At 58.3% G+C, this 11144-nt stretch overlaps 1 protein-coding gene across 1 annotated transcript in view; it reads right to left on the bottom strand.

The window, feature by feature from the left end:
- Nucleotides 1-32: 32 nt before the first annotated feature.
- The window catches only part of FER1L5 (fer-1 like family member 5), a 55453-nt gene continuing 44341 nt past the window's right edge, over nt 33-11144 (bottom strand). Inside the window, exons 31-53 of the mRNA XM_068564350.1 lie at nt 11007-11084; nt 9938-10119; nt 9440-9616; nt 9048-9137; nt 7851-7997; nt 7608-7770; nt 7432-7457; nt 6606-6656; nt 6365-6469; nt 5942-6061; nt 5287-5448; nt 4955-5046; nt 4377-4547; nt 4028-4176; nt 3668-3807; nt 2419-2507; nt 2062-2157; nt 1718-1859; nt 1386-1485; nt 1117-1310; nt 819-928; nt 370-517; nt 33-260 (exon numbers count right to left, since the gene is read on the bottom strand). Coding sequence (XP_068420451.1) covers nt 33-260; nt 370-517; nt 819-928; nt 1117-1310; nt 1386-1485; nt 1718-1859; nt 2062-2157; nt 2419-2507; nt 3668-3807; nt 4028-4176; nt 4377-4547; nt 4955-5046; nt 5287-5448; nt 5942-6061; nt 6365-6469; nt 6606-6656; nt 7432-7457; nt 7608-7770; nt 7851-7997; nt 9048-9137; nt 9440-9616; nt 9938-10119; nt 11007-11084 — 2960 coding nt within the window. The remainder of the gene's footprint in view (nt 261-369; nt 518-818; nt 929-1116; nt 1311-1385; nt 1486-1717; nt 1860-2061; nt 2158-2418; nt 2508-3667; nt 3808-4027; nt 4177-4376; nt 4548-4954; nt 5047-5286; nt 5449-5941; nt 6062-6364; nt 6470-6605; nt 6657-7431; nt 7458-7607; nt 7771-7850; nt 7998-9047; nt 9138-9439; nt 9617-9937; nt 10120-11006; nt 11085-11144) is intronic.

Genomic DNA, 11144 nt, shown 5'->3' with positions numbered 1-11144 from the left:
GGCAGGAGAAAAGCCTGGCAGACACGGGGGAATTAGTCTGGTGGGGCTGGAAGTTCTGGGAAAATAGCTCGCAGGTGATTTATGTGTCCCTGGAGGAGTTTCAGCTTATGGCCTGTTGTAGATTTCAGGTTCTGATGGGGAGTGGTGAGGTTGGAAGAGTTGGCGTTGCTGGTGTTTAGTGAATTGATGATATTGGTGTATATTTGAATGGGAGCATTCAGCCGAAGTTCAGGCTTGACCCAGCTCATGGCCAAATAGTTCTAGAGAGAATAGGCAACAGTTAGCCTGAAGTAGCAACCTGAGGGCTCTCTCTTGGGTCATCCCGAGAGCAGCTGTGCCTTTTCCCCTGTCTCCAAGGTTGTCACTCACCGGAGCTGAATAGATAAAGTTGAACAGCAGAAGCCCTATAAGCAGTATGATTGAGATGGCTATGATTTTGAAGCGGTAGCGTTTCCAGAAAACATGGATGAACCTTGCAATGGGTGACCGAAACCACATGAGCAAGGTATGGGTGCGTCTGTCCAGGAGCAGAGATGGCGGAGAATGGAGGACAGAGGGAAATTTCAGGTCAAGTAAACCAGAGCAAAGGCCTTTCATTTTAAAAAAGCAACTTCTGCTTCTGCCCTCCCCCCTCCCCAGCTTTTCTCCCCGATTGTAACTGAGCATTGAGCCAGAGTGGGGAGGTGGGGGTGATAATTATCCCTCTTTACTTGTCAGCCTCCTTCCCCGGTCACCACCCCATACAGACTGCTAGGCCCAGCAGCTCGGCTTTGTGAACGAGGAAGAGACTTGGTGCCTTTGCCCTGCAGGACCCTTACAAGGGAGGATGGAGTGTAGGGTACTGGTTGGGTTCTGACTGGCCTCTTCCTGCTGCCTTGATTAAGGCTTCCTTCTCTGTCAGAATCTCCAGGGTCATCTTCACTTTACCCTAGAAACACCATGGGTGGTGGGAGCTGAGCTCAGATGGCAGGAGCAAGGATAGTTTTAAAGCCTCTTCCCAGGGTCCAGAAAGGGAAAGGGATTTAGCTCAGGCCCCCAGAAGTCTGTCAGAGCCAAGTGATGCGGCACAGCAGTCAGCCCTGTTCCTAGGCAATAGGCACCTTCCCCAGCTCCTACCGACAAGCGCCATTTGCTGCCATCGAGGACCTGGCAAGGCCACCAGCCGCTTACATTCTTCATCTTAAAGAGGGAGCAGTGCTTGTACTGGAGGAAGTGAGGCCACTTGGGGTCAGCATCCATCATCCTGATGGAGCATAGCTTGGCGTGCCGGGCCGGCAGGGGCATGTCAGACAAATCCAGCTCCAGGACCCCTGAGCCCAGAGAAATGCCGTCAGCAAAAAGGAGCTCCCTGTCCTGTGGTCACGGGCCCTGTGCCAGGATCTCACCTAGGAAGTCATCCGCGGAGATGATGTTATTGTCCCAGATCTGGATGATGAGCCGGGCTGGGAACTTCATCAGCGTGGGGTCCAGGCTCCATATGTAGTCCTGGAGCATGGCAGGAGAGCGTATCTCCGGTGTGTCTCCTCTGAGAGTTCCTTTGGCCACTTAGCAGCCCATCACCCAGCAGTGATGGACCGTTGAGGAGGAGGAGAAAGTCGGGGAGGGGGAGGGGGGAGCGGGGAGTGGTTCCACCCAAGGCCACATTCCAAGTGTCTTGGTGCAGCTTGAAGGCTCTGAGGGGAGGGGGAGGAGTGCACCCCGCTCCTGGGCCTGTTACCTTCTGACTCAAGACGCACGCTTGCTCTGCTGCCAGGTAGTCCAAGGTGAAGATGAACCGCCAATTGAAGATGCCCTCCCCCGTGAGGGAGTGGTAGTGGACATCTGTCTTCTGCATGTCCTTCTCCAGCCCGAATAACCACCTGGGGCCAAAGTCCACTCATCTGGGGTTCACTTGGATTGTCCCCACCCCTGAGCTGGAGCCCTGGGGGGAGGGCTGCCCAGTAGATGCCAGGCATGGGTGGAAATGGAGAGACGTCACCCCAAGATTAGGAGGACCCCCAGGAATGACAGAACTGGGCAAGTCTGAGGGCACTCTGATGGAGCCCCGCTCCTCTCCCTCACCCTTTGACGTAGATGTCGCTCATCTTCTCGGTACTTAAACTGTTCTCCTTCAGGTCCACGTGGGCAGTTTTCCAGATAATGCAGCGCAGCTCATACCTGTAGCCACTGTTCTCTGAGGCTTTGCTGAGGAATAGCTCCCCAGCTGCAACCTCGGTGACGGAAGAGAGGCCTGGGAGGCTGCCCTCCGTGCCCACCCAAGTCATGCTGCATTTGGGGGGCCACAGGGAAAGGAGGCTCCCCGGATTCCCAACAGAGGAAAAGAATCACCGTGACTCAGTGTTGGAGCCCACTGGTGCTCCGCACGCTGGGAAGGCCACACTGAGTGGTGCAGTTGCTTGGGAGATGGGTGTCACTCACCTTCTAGGCTTTCTGGGCCTAATGTTGAATGGGGGGCCAGGAGGCCCAAGCTTCTTGGGGAAGATGTCCACCCACATTTGCACCTTTCCCTAGAGTGGAGATGGATTAGCTGGCTGGGGTTGGCCAGCCCCCGTTCTCGGCATCCTGGCCTGGGGGGAGCCCTGTCTCAGCTTCTAGGTCTGCTGAGGCTGTGTTTCCAACACCGAGCGGTGGGGTATCGAGGCATCTGGGAGGTGGGATGGACTTCAGACCGGAAGTCAGCACACCGCCCATCAGCTTCCACTTGTTTCTTTTTTTGGCTGGGAGAATAGTGCAGTAAGGCTGGGAGCATACGACGGCTACGAGGCTGATGGGTGTGGCGCACGGATGTCACGTGTAACTGGGGTCTGGAGGGTTGATGCCATTTAACAGGGCCTGCTGGACAGCCTCTCTGGATGGGGCTCCAGAATGGGATTGGGGCTGCAATTATTAACCACCTTAGTGGCCCTGAGTAAGAGTAAACTAGGTGATCTCCAGGTCATTTTATGTTCTGGAACCACATCCTAAGGATGTCAAGCTATCCACAAAGCACAGAGGTCTAGGAAAGAAGGGATGAAGCTGGTAAGAAAAGGGGAGACAAAAGAGTTAAGAGGGTAGAACTACCAACAGTGGAAGATAGATCCCTTCAAACCATGTGACCTAGTTTTATTCTTTTGAAATTGGCCCCGTTTAATGAGAAAACAGGTTTAATGAGGATGGTTTTTAAAAGTGCTCAGTAGAGAACTTTGTATCTAGAATGTGCTATCAGTTTGAGAGATTTGGAGAATGAGGTGAGCCATTCTGGTGGCCGCAGGGTAGGGGATAATTAGGGTGCCTGTGGGGATTTTTATTCCTCCTGTTTGGGGTTCCTTGCCGTGGAGAAAACACAGCCTGCACTTAACAGCCAAGCCGGGGCTGTGATGGCTGCACTCTGACCCCGGGTGTTGCCTCCCCACCCTCCCTCGGGAGAGACTAAGGCAGTGCTGGCACCGGCGGGGAAGGCCCCGAAACACTTCCACAGCTGACATGGGGCCTCGGTTTCTCGTCGGTGACTTCCAGCTCTGAACTTCTCCATTCTAAGAGACACCACTGCGACTTCTTGCTTATTGACATGTGCAGAACATGCTTGTCTGCTTTTCATGTACATCTGTGGGTGCCCAGCCTCTCTTCCCCTCTTGTCCTGGATGGGTGGGCTTCCCCACCTCCTGATCCAGCCCCTCCAGTCGCATACCTGGTCGATGCCCGGCTGGCTGTCGCTGTACAGTGTGCGGGTCTCCACGTGCTCAGGTACCAGTCCCTGGGTGTGCAGGAGGTACAGCGCAAGGCGTTCTTTCTTAGGTCCCAAGAAGCGAGCAGTAGGGGGCTTGAGCTCTAGATTGGAGGGGGATGGAAGGAGGGGATCACGAGGTCATTAGCCTTCCCGTCTCCCACGTAGGCCCCTTCTCCACCCTCAGCCTGGGCAGTAGACTTGGTTGTCCATTACAGGAGAGAAGTGGGGGCGGGGTGCCCTCTGGCAGCTCCTGCATCCTGTAGCCCCACTTGTCGCAAAGGCCCGGCTCTGTGCTTTCTGGCGGTGTGCTGTGCTTCTCACCAAAGCTTTGCAGTCTGAATTTTTTCCCATTGTAAAACACAGAGTCATCCTCAGGGCTGAACAGAGGCGGAGGCAGTCCTTTATGTTTGGCATGGTGTTCCAAGAGCAGGCTTGGGGGCATCTGATCCCGCCACCTAAAGGGCCCTAACCTGTGGGGAAAAGGTGGGGAGGTCTGAGTCCTGGAGAAGCCTCTGCTTCGAGCTGCAGGCTGACCAGTGCTGGGAGCAGGGGTGCAGACAGGTACGGGCCCTGGTTCCCCAGCCTGGGATGCAGGCGTCTTCGAGGGGAGCCATGGGCTTACTCTTCCAGCCCCCCGTGCTCCCTTGCCCTGGTTCAGGGCCACGCTTACTGGCAGTAGGATTTGGAGAGCCCACAACGAGCTCCAAAGCCAGACAGGAGTCGGTTTTCAAGGTCGATGACTGTGGTTCCAATCTTATCATCGGGTGAAAATAGGTCAAAGTCATACAGCTGGATCTCTAGGTCCTTCTCCAGGGGGATGGTGCAGCTCATTTCAAACATCCTTGGGTGAGGGTGTTGGAGACACAGATACCGAGGACCATGTTATCTACACAGCTCCCTCTCCAGCATCCCAACCACACGTGCCCGTGCTATACCCCCTGCTGTTTGGCCCTGGTGAATTTGGAGAGCAGAGCCTGGGGTGGCTCTTGTCCGCCAACAGCCATCCCTCAGTCGTGGCTGGGAGTAACTTTTGACAGGCCTGGGGTGTGGGACTCTGAGCTCCCTTCCCAGGCAAAGTGCTTGAGGGGGGAGGGGAGAGCTGGGCTGCCCATCGATGCATCTTCCATCTGTTGGACACTGTGCTAGGAACGTGGAGGCTAGAAAGGAACGTGAGAGTTCTCTGCCTTCTGGAACTGCTCCCGGCACAGTGAGCAGGGATGTGGGATTGGGTGCGTTGGGGCAGCTCACACGCCAAAGATGGGGTCCAGAGTGTTGGGCTGGTACTTGTCCCGGTTGCCAAGCTTTGTCTCTCCCAGTTTCAGGATCACATAAGGGTCACACTGGGGTCCAGATAGATGTGAGAGAAGGACGGGAAATGGAGAGTCAGCCCAGGTTGGTCAGGGAGGGCGGGAGTGGGGCAGAAAGGAGCCCCTTGTACCAGATGGGGCCTGTGGGAAGTTGGCAGTCTGGGTGTCAGCCTGAGGGAGCTCCGGGATGTTGGGGTGTAGGGTGAGGTGAGGGGGGTGCCCGGGCTGGGGGGCTGGGGAAGATGAGCGCTGCGGTTCAGGGCTGCTCGTTACCAGGCCATTGGTGTCTTGGGGCTGCAGGTTGACTGCTCGCACCACGTACACCCGCACCAAGCACTGCTGAGGGAAGTCCTCTTTCTTAGGCCAAGGCAGGAACTGGCGAGGGGGCTTGGGGGCTTCTGGATTCTCAGGAAAGGGGTAGACACGGAATTGGCCCTGTGTGTGTGTTGGGGAGGAAAGGTATTGGTCTCCGGCCTGGCTCTGTAGAGCCCTCCAGGAGGTGCCCCTGGTCGAAGGTCAGGAGAGTGGGTTGTGTTGAGGGTGGCAGGGATGAAGCCCGTGAGGACGGGTAGGGGCACGTGCCACAGAGATGCTCTACGGGGACCACGGTGTTGTTTTCCGCTGAAGGGAGGTCTCGTTCCACCCCCACTCACCCCTTGGGGTCCGCACTTGTTTTTGAAGGCTCTCGGGCCTCCGAGAGCAGCACAGGCCCGAGCTGGGACTGAGAAGCCCTCGCCCTTCCTGCGCTGGGGGAGGCCACCCTGAGTCCCTGCAGAGGTCAGTCTCTGCCCCCCTCTCCCAAGACTGTCAAGCCCTCCGTGCCCCATCCTCATGTCGAGCATATAGAACCAGCGCTCCTATCAGAGTCTTCCCTGCACAGAAGGGGCACAAGGTGACAGGTGCAGCTAGGCAGGGCTGGGACACGCACCTTGAACTCCCCTACCACAGGGCTGTCCAGCTTGGGCCGTTCTTGGTAGAGTTTGAAGGTCTGGCAGAAGTCCTGCAGGCCTTGGAAGGCTGGCACGGCCTCCAGCTCGCAGTCGTATACCTGTGGGAGGGCGTGTGGGACCCCGCTGGCGGGGGGAGCTGGCCAGGGCTTGAGGGGACCATTCCTAGGATCAGGGGGTTGGGGGGCCACCCAGGTCTCGCCCCAGAGCGTCTGCCCCGGGGTCAGCAGAGCTGCTGCTGGGGGGCAGTGGCCTGCGGCGGCGTGGCCAGGAGTCTTGTGAAAAGACGAGGAAGCCGCCCCCCGACTTGGTGGTTCCCCAGGGACTCGGGGCTGGGTTTGTTGGCCTCTCCCCGCAGATTTCCTCCATCCCTCAGCAGTCTCCCCTCGTAGGGGCCTGCGAACCTTCAGGGCGTGATACTCTTTGTACTTGTACTTCAGGGACTGGGGAGCATCTCCTGTGGCCCAGAGCAGCTTGCTCCACCAGTCTACTTCCTGCTCGTGTTCATCCTGGCAGGGAGGAGGAGGGGCATTTTGGCCCTCGGGGAGAAGGCACAGTGGCCTTCCTCTGCCCAGAGCCATGCTGCCCCACCTCCCTGAGCTGCCTGGAGTTGTTCCTTATTCCCCGGGGCTGAGCCTACATCACCTCAGCTTGGCTGGACTTGAACCAGAACTTTTCGTAAAGGTAACCTAGGAGCTGAAAAATGATTGCGGGTGAGCACGGCAAGGCCTGGCCGCCCAGGCCGCCCACCGCCTCTGACTTCCGAGATCAGAAGGGGCTCGAGGCCACGGCTTCCTTCCCTGGCTCCCTTGCCCCTCACAGAGGCTTTTTAATTCAGGGATCCTCAGACATGGGACTGGGGCGGAGAAGGAGGGTCAGGTTAGTTCTTGGTTCTCATTGCCCACAGCTCCACACTTAACTCTGGAAGGGCTCAGAAGTTCAGAGCCTCAATTCCCACCCTAGGCCTCCTGAAGCTGAATCTGCTTTTGCTCAAGATGCCAAAGGATTCCTGTGCATTCAAGGTTGACAGGTGCTGTTCTAGAGCAGTTCTGAACTTTGGAAACACTGGAATCACCTGGGGCGGGGGTGGGGCGTAGGTGGTTTGGGCTTGAATAAAATAATTGCTGCTCCTGGTTCCTACCCCCAGCACCTGGTCAGAAGCCATTTTGGGGGGGGCGGGCTGTGCAGCACGTGGGGTCTTAGCTCCCCGGCCAGGGATCGAACCCATCCCCCCTGCAGTGGAAGCGCGGAGTCCTAACTACTGGACCGCCAGGGAAGTCCCTCAGGATTTTTTAAACTCTCGGGCAATTCTAACGTGCAGTCCAGGTTGAGATCACTGCTTTCGAGTTCTCGTGAACAAGTAGGCCTCACGCTGGGGGCGCGGATATCGGAACTCTGTTTAATCTGTACCCTCCTCAGGCACAAGGGCTGTTTCCTCTAAATGGCACGGGGCCTCCAGTGCTCTACTCACCTCCTGGTACTTCTTCACAGACAGCACTGCGTGGAGAGAGCGCAGTCATGAGTCTCAGGAGAAGGGAGAAGTGGGGGGGGAGGGCCACCAACCCGGCAGGACAGCCAGGGCCTTGGCCACTCCCAGTGCCAGCTTGTTGGTGAGGTCTGGGGAGGGGCAAGGAGAAAGGGCCGTACTTGGAGGCCGTGGGGGCATGTAGTCCTCAGCCCAGGGGTCACAGAAGTAGGGCTGTAGGGAGTCAACGTTGGCCTGACCCACCACGGTCTCCTGGCCGAAGTCCTGGTGGTCCACCACCTTCAGCACCAGGGGCAGCGCGAAGGCCTCGTCCGTAGGCATGTACTGCAGCCCCAAGGAGAGGCCAGAGCGTGAGGCTTCCCACGAGCCGGGGCTGCCCCAGCCCTGGCCCAAGGCCTTCTCACCAGCGTGAGGAAGAGGGCTGACTGGGTGAAGTTGGGATTGGTCTGGAAGTCCCTGATGGGCTCTGTCTGCACGGACTCTTCCCAGCATTCCACCAGGAGCCGGGGCGAACGCACCTGCTTCATGTTCCGAAGGCCCCAGACCAGCATCTGCCAGAACAGAGAGGGAGGGTGGGGAAAGGGGCAGGCGGCCCCTCTGATGGGGTCCTGGCCTGGGAGCAGTGGGGCCTCAGGGGGCCTGCAGGGCCAGGGCACGAGGCTGGGTGAAGGCAGAGTCTGAAGGCTCACCCAGGCCTCCTGTCCTGCGAGGGATGAGTCCTCCAGGCCTGGTCGCTGTCGTCGCTCCTCCACGAGGGAGGTGCCCGTTAGGTATTGCCCTTCCTCCCCTGCTGCCCGTCTGGCCTCTAATCATCTCTCTCAGGGGTGACTTCCCACTGCCGGCTGCCTCCCAGGCCCGCAGCAGCTGGAGTGCCCCGGGGTTCTTGGGCACCTCTGTGCCGTCCAGCTCGTGGCCGACCTGGATCCCACAGGACTCCATGGCCAGTCAGCGAGCCAGCACCCTGGGACCTCACTCTCAATGGACAAACACTGGGTACTCCGGGAGCTGTCCACACCCTACTCATAGGGCCGCCTCAGGGCCAGAGTGGAAACCAGCCAGGTGGTCTGATCTTGGCTCCAGTGCCAGGAGGACCTGACCACCTTCCGCTCTTTGCCAGGTTTGTGGCAGGGCACGTAGGTTCTGACCTGGGGGCCTCCATGCTACTTTCAGAAGAGGTGAGAAACATCCTGGCATGTGGAGTCAGACAGGGCCGGGCCTAAACTCTGGCGCTGCCACTGAGCCCCTGTGTCACTGTGCGTGGATGTGTTGTTTCTCAGAGCCTGAATTTCCGTCTCTGGAAGGTCGTCCCTACTTTTTGCACAGGGGCCTCATGAGGCTTACATTCGGTAGGTAATGAATGCTAAAGCCCTTTGTCTATGACCCACTGGAGAGGTTTGCATTAAAATACTTTGAAATGTTCTATCAGAACTTCATTTCTCTCCTGTCTCCCTCCATCTCTCACATGGTATCTCCTCGGGGTCCAAGCTTTGGAGCAGGTAGGCACAAGGCCCAAGAGGGTCAGCAGAGAGCGCGCCGTGGGACTCGACTGCTCTGGGGGTGGCTTGCGCCCTGCCCACCCGCCCTGCTCCACGTTTCATCACCTCAATAGCCATTTTCCTTAGCGTGGGCTGGATGCTCTTGGGGAGGATGTAGATCCCATTCTTCCAGGGAACACTTAAGATTGGCAGCTGCTGTCTGAGACTCTGAAGGGATGAGGTGGGAGAGCAGGGAGCCTGAGGCCCTGTTGGGCTGGTCCTACCGTCCCCCACCCCCCCACGCAAGCAGGACCCTAAGAGGCTCAACTGCGGCGGCCCCGGAGCCCTATGGGCAGAAGCTGGCAGGGGAGTTAGGGAGAGGTTGGGCAGGCCGGCACCTCCCAGCCCAGTGTTCTGGTTCCTGGGCCCCAGGACTTTGCTGAGGGGCTGCGGTTGGGGGCCGCTGGCAGGGGAGTGGGGCAGCGTGAGGGCGCTGAGTACCATGCTCCCGGCCGGGCCCTCTCTCCCAGCACCTCAGTCTCGAGGATCAGCTCACAGGACGCCAAGATCTCGCCCTCTTCCTCCTCCAACCCTTTTACAAGGGGGTGCCACCTCATGGGGGGCAGGATCCGGTTTTGGACATCCAGCCAGACCACCGGTGACCACATGCTCCGTCCCCACAAGCTCTCATTGCCCTGGAGGGAAGGGGAAGTTCACAAAACATGGAGGCCAGGCTGGCAGGGGTCTGGCTCCTCCTGGGATTCTGACCGCTCTAGGATCAATGCGACGTGCTCTGCGAATCAGGTCCCGCTGGAGCACTTTCTGAATATTCTCCTCTAAAATAAAAGCTCCTCACGGAATTCCCTGGCCATCCAGTGGTTAGGACTCCATGCTTCCACTGCAGGGGGCACAGGTTTGATCCCGGTCTGGGAACTAAGATCCGGCATGCCGCATGGCACGGCCAAAAAAATACATTAAAAACTTCTCAGAGCTCTGCCCAGCCCAGCCCACCTTACCTGGGGGTCCCGCTGCCACAGTTCCAACACCACAAATGGCGGGCTCTCTTTGGTGTCCTGGGGGTTCTCGTACAGAAGAAGGTGCTGGAAGATGAGCGTCTGGGCCCACGTAGGGGCTGCAGAGCTCTTCAGGGTTTGGGTACACTGGCTGTGGTTCAAGAAGACCAACCTAATGAAGGGCGCTGCGGGTGGAAGGAGAGCTGTGCCTTTGAGCTGCCGAGTGAGGCTCTCCTCTCTTCTGGCTGCTGCCGCCACTGGACTGGGTACCCGGGGAAGCTCAGGCCAGACAGCCACAGCCACTCCAGCTCCCCAGAAGGCCACCTCAGAGTAAGCCACAGAGTGCATGGGCTTATAGCTAGAGCCCCCTTATACCATCATGGCTGGGGCCTAGCCGTCACAGACGCAGAGGGCCCGGCGGCTCCTCTGGAGGGGTTCTGGGGACCAGGCTACACGTAGCTGCCCTTCTACAGCATCAGCAAGTGGCCTTGGCATCAAGGAACATCACATGGCCCTCTCGATGAGGGTGCTGATGCCCAGTGGACACAGCTCCCAGCAGACACCCACTGCCCTGGCTCAGACCCTCGTCCAACAGTCTGGCTCCCAACAAACAGGGCCACTGCCAGCCCAGGGCAGGAGCACGTGACTCACCTGAAACCTCCCATGGGGCCTCCACACAGGGCTAGAAATTGCCACACCTCCTCCCCACCCCTCATCTTCTGTCCAGCACAAGGGACAAGTGGTTCCCAAGCGTGTCATCCTCTCTCTTGCCTTTGTGTCTCATCCTCCCTCTTCCTTGCCAAGGCCCAGCAAACTTCTCCTCCCTCTTCAAGGCTCAGCTAAGTGGCCTCCAGTGGGATGAAGCCTCCCCATCTTGATTCCACAGGGTTGGGGAAACACCGCAAAAGCGGTCCTGCCTTGTATTCCTTGTTCTTGTGTCTTTTCCCCAAACCAGGGCCATGAGCTGCTGGGGGCAGGGGTCTGCATGTGTGTCACCCTCTCCTCGCCACATCCTTTGTACTGCTGGGTGGCTACATGGAGGGGCTGGGGGAGAAGAGGTGCCCACGCCTACCCTGGAATGCCTGGATGTGGTTGGACATCAGGTTCCGGGCCTGGTAGATGTAGCAGAAGAGCTGGTAGTAGTGGGGCTCTGGGTAAGAGAGGAGCCATGTCCGCCACCCACCCCCAGGATCCCCACCCCATGCCCCCT

The sequence above is a fragment of the Eschrichtius robustus genome, chromosome 15, assembly GCF_028021215.1.
Source record: "Eschrichtius robustus isolate mEscRob2 chromosome 15, mEscRob2.pri, whole genome shotgun sequence".
NCBI classification, from domain to species: domain Eukaryota; kingdom Metazoa; phylum Chordata; class Mammalia; order Artiodactyla; family Eschrichtiidae; genus Eschrichtius; species Eschrichtius robustus.
The sequence above is the reverse complement of the archived record's forward strand: the minus strand, read 5'-3'. Positions and strand labels throughout refer to the sequence as shown.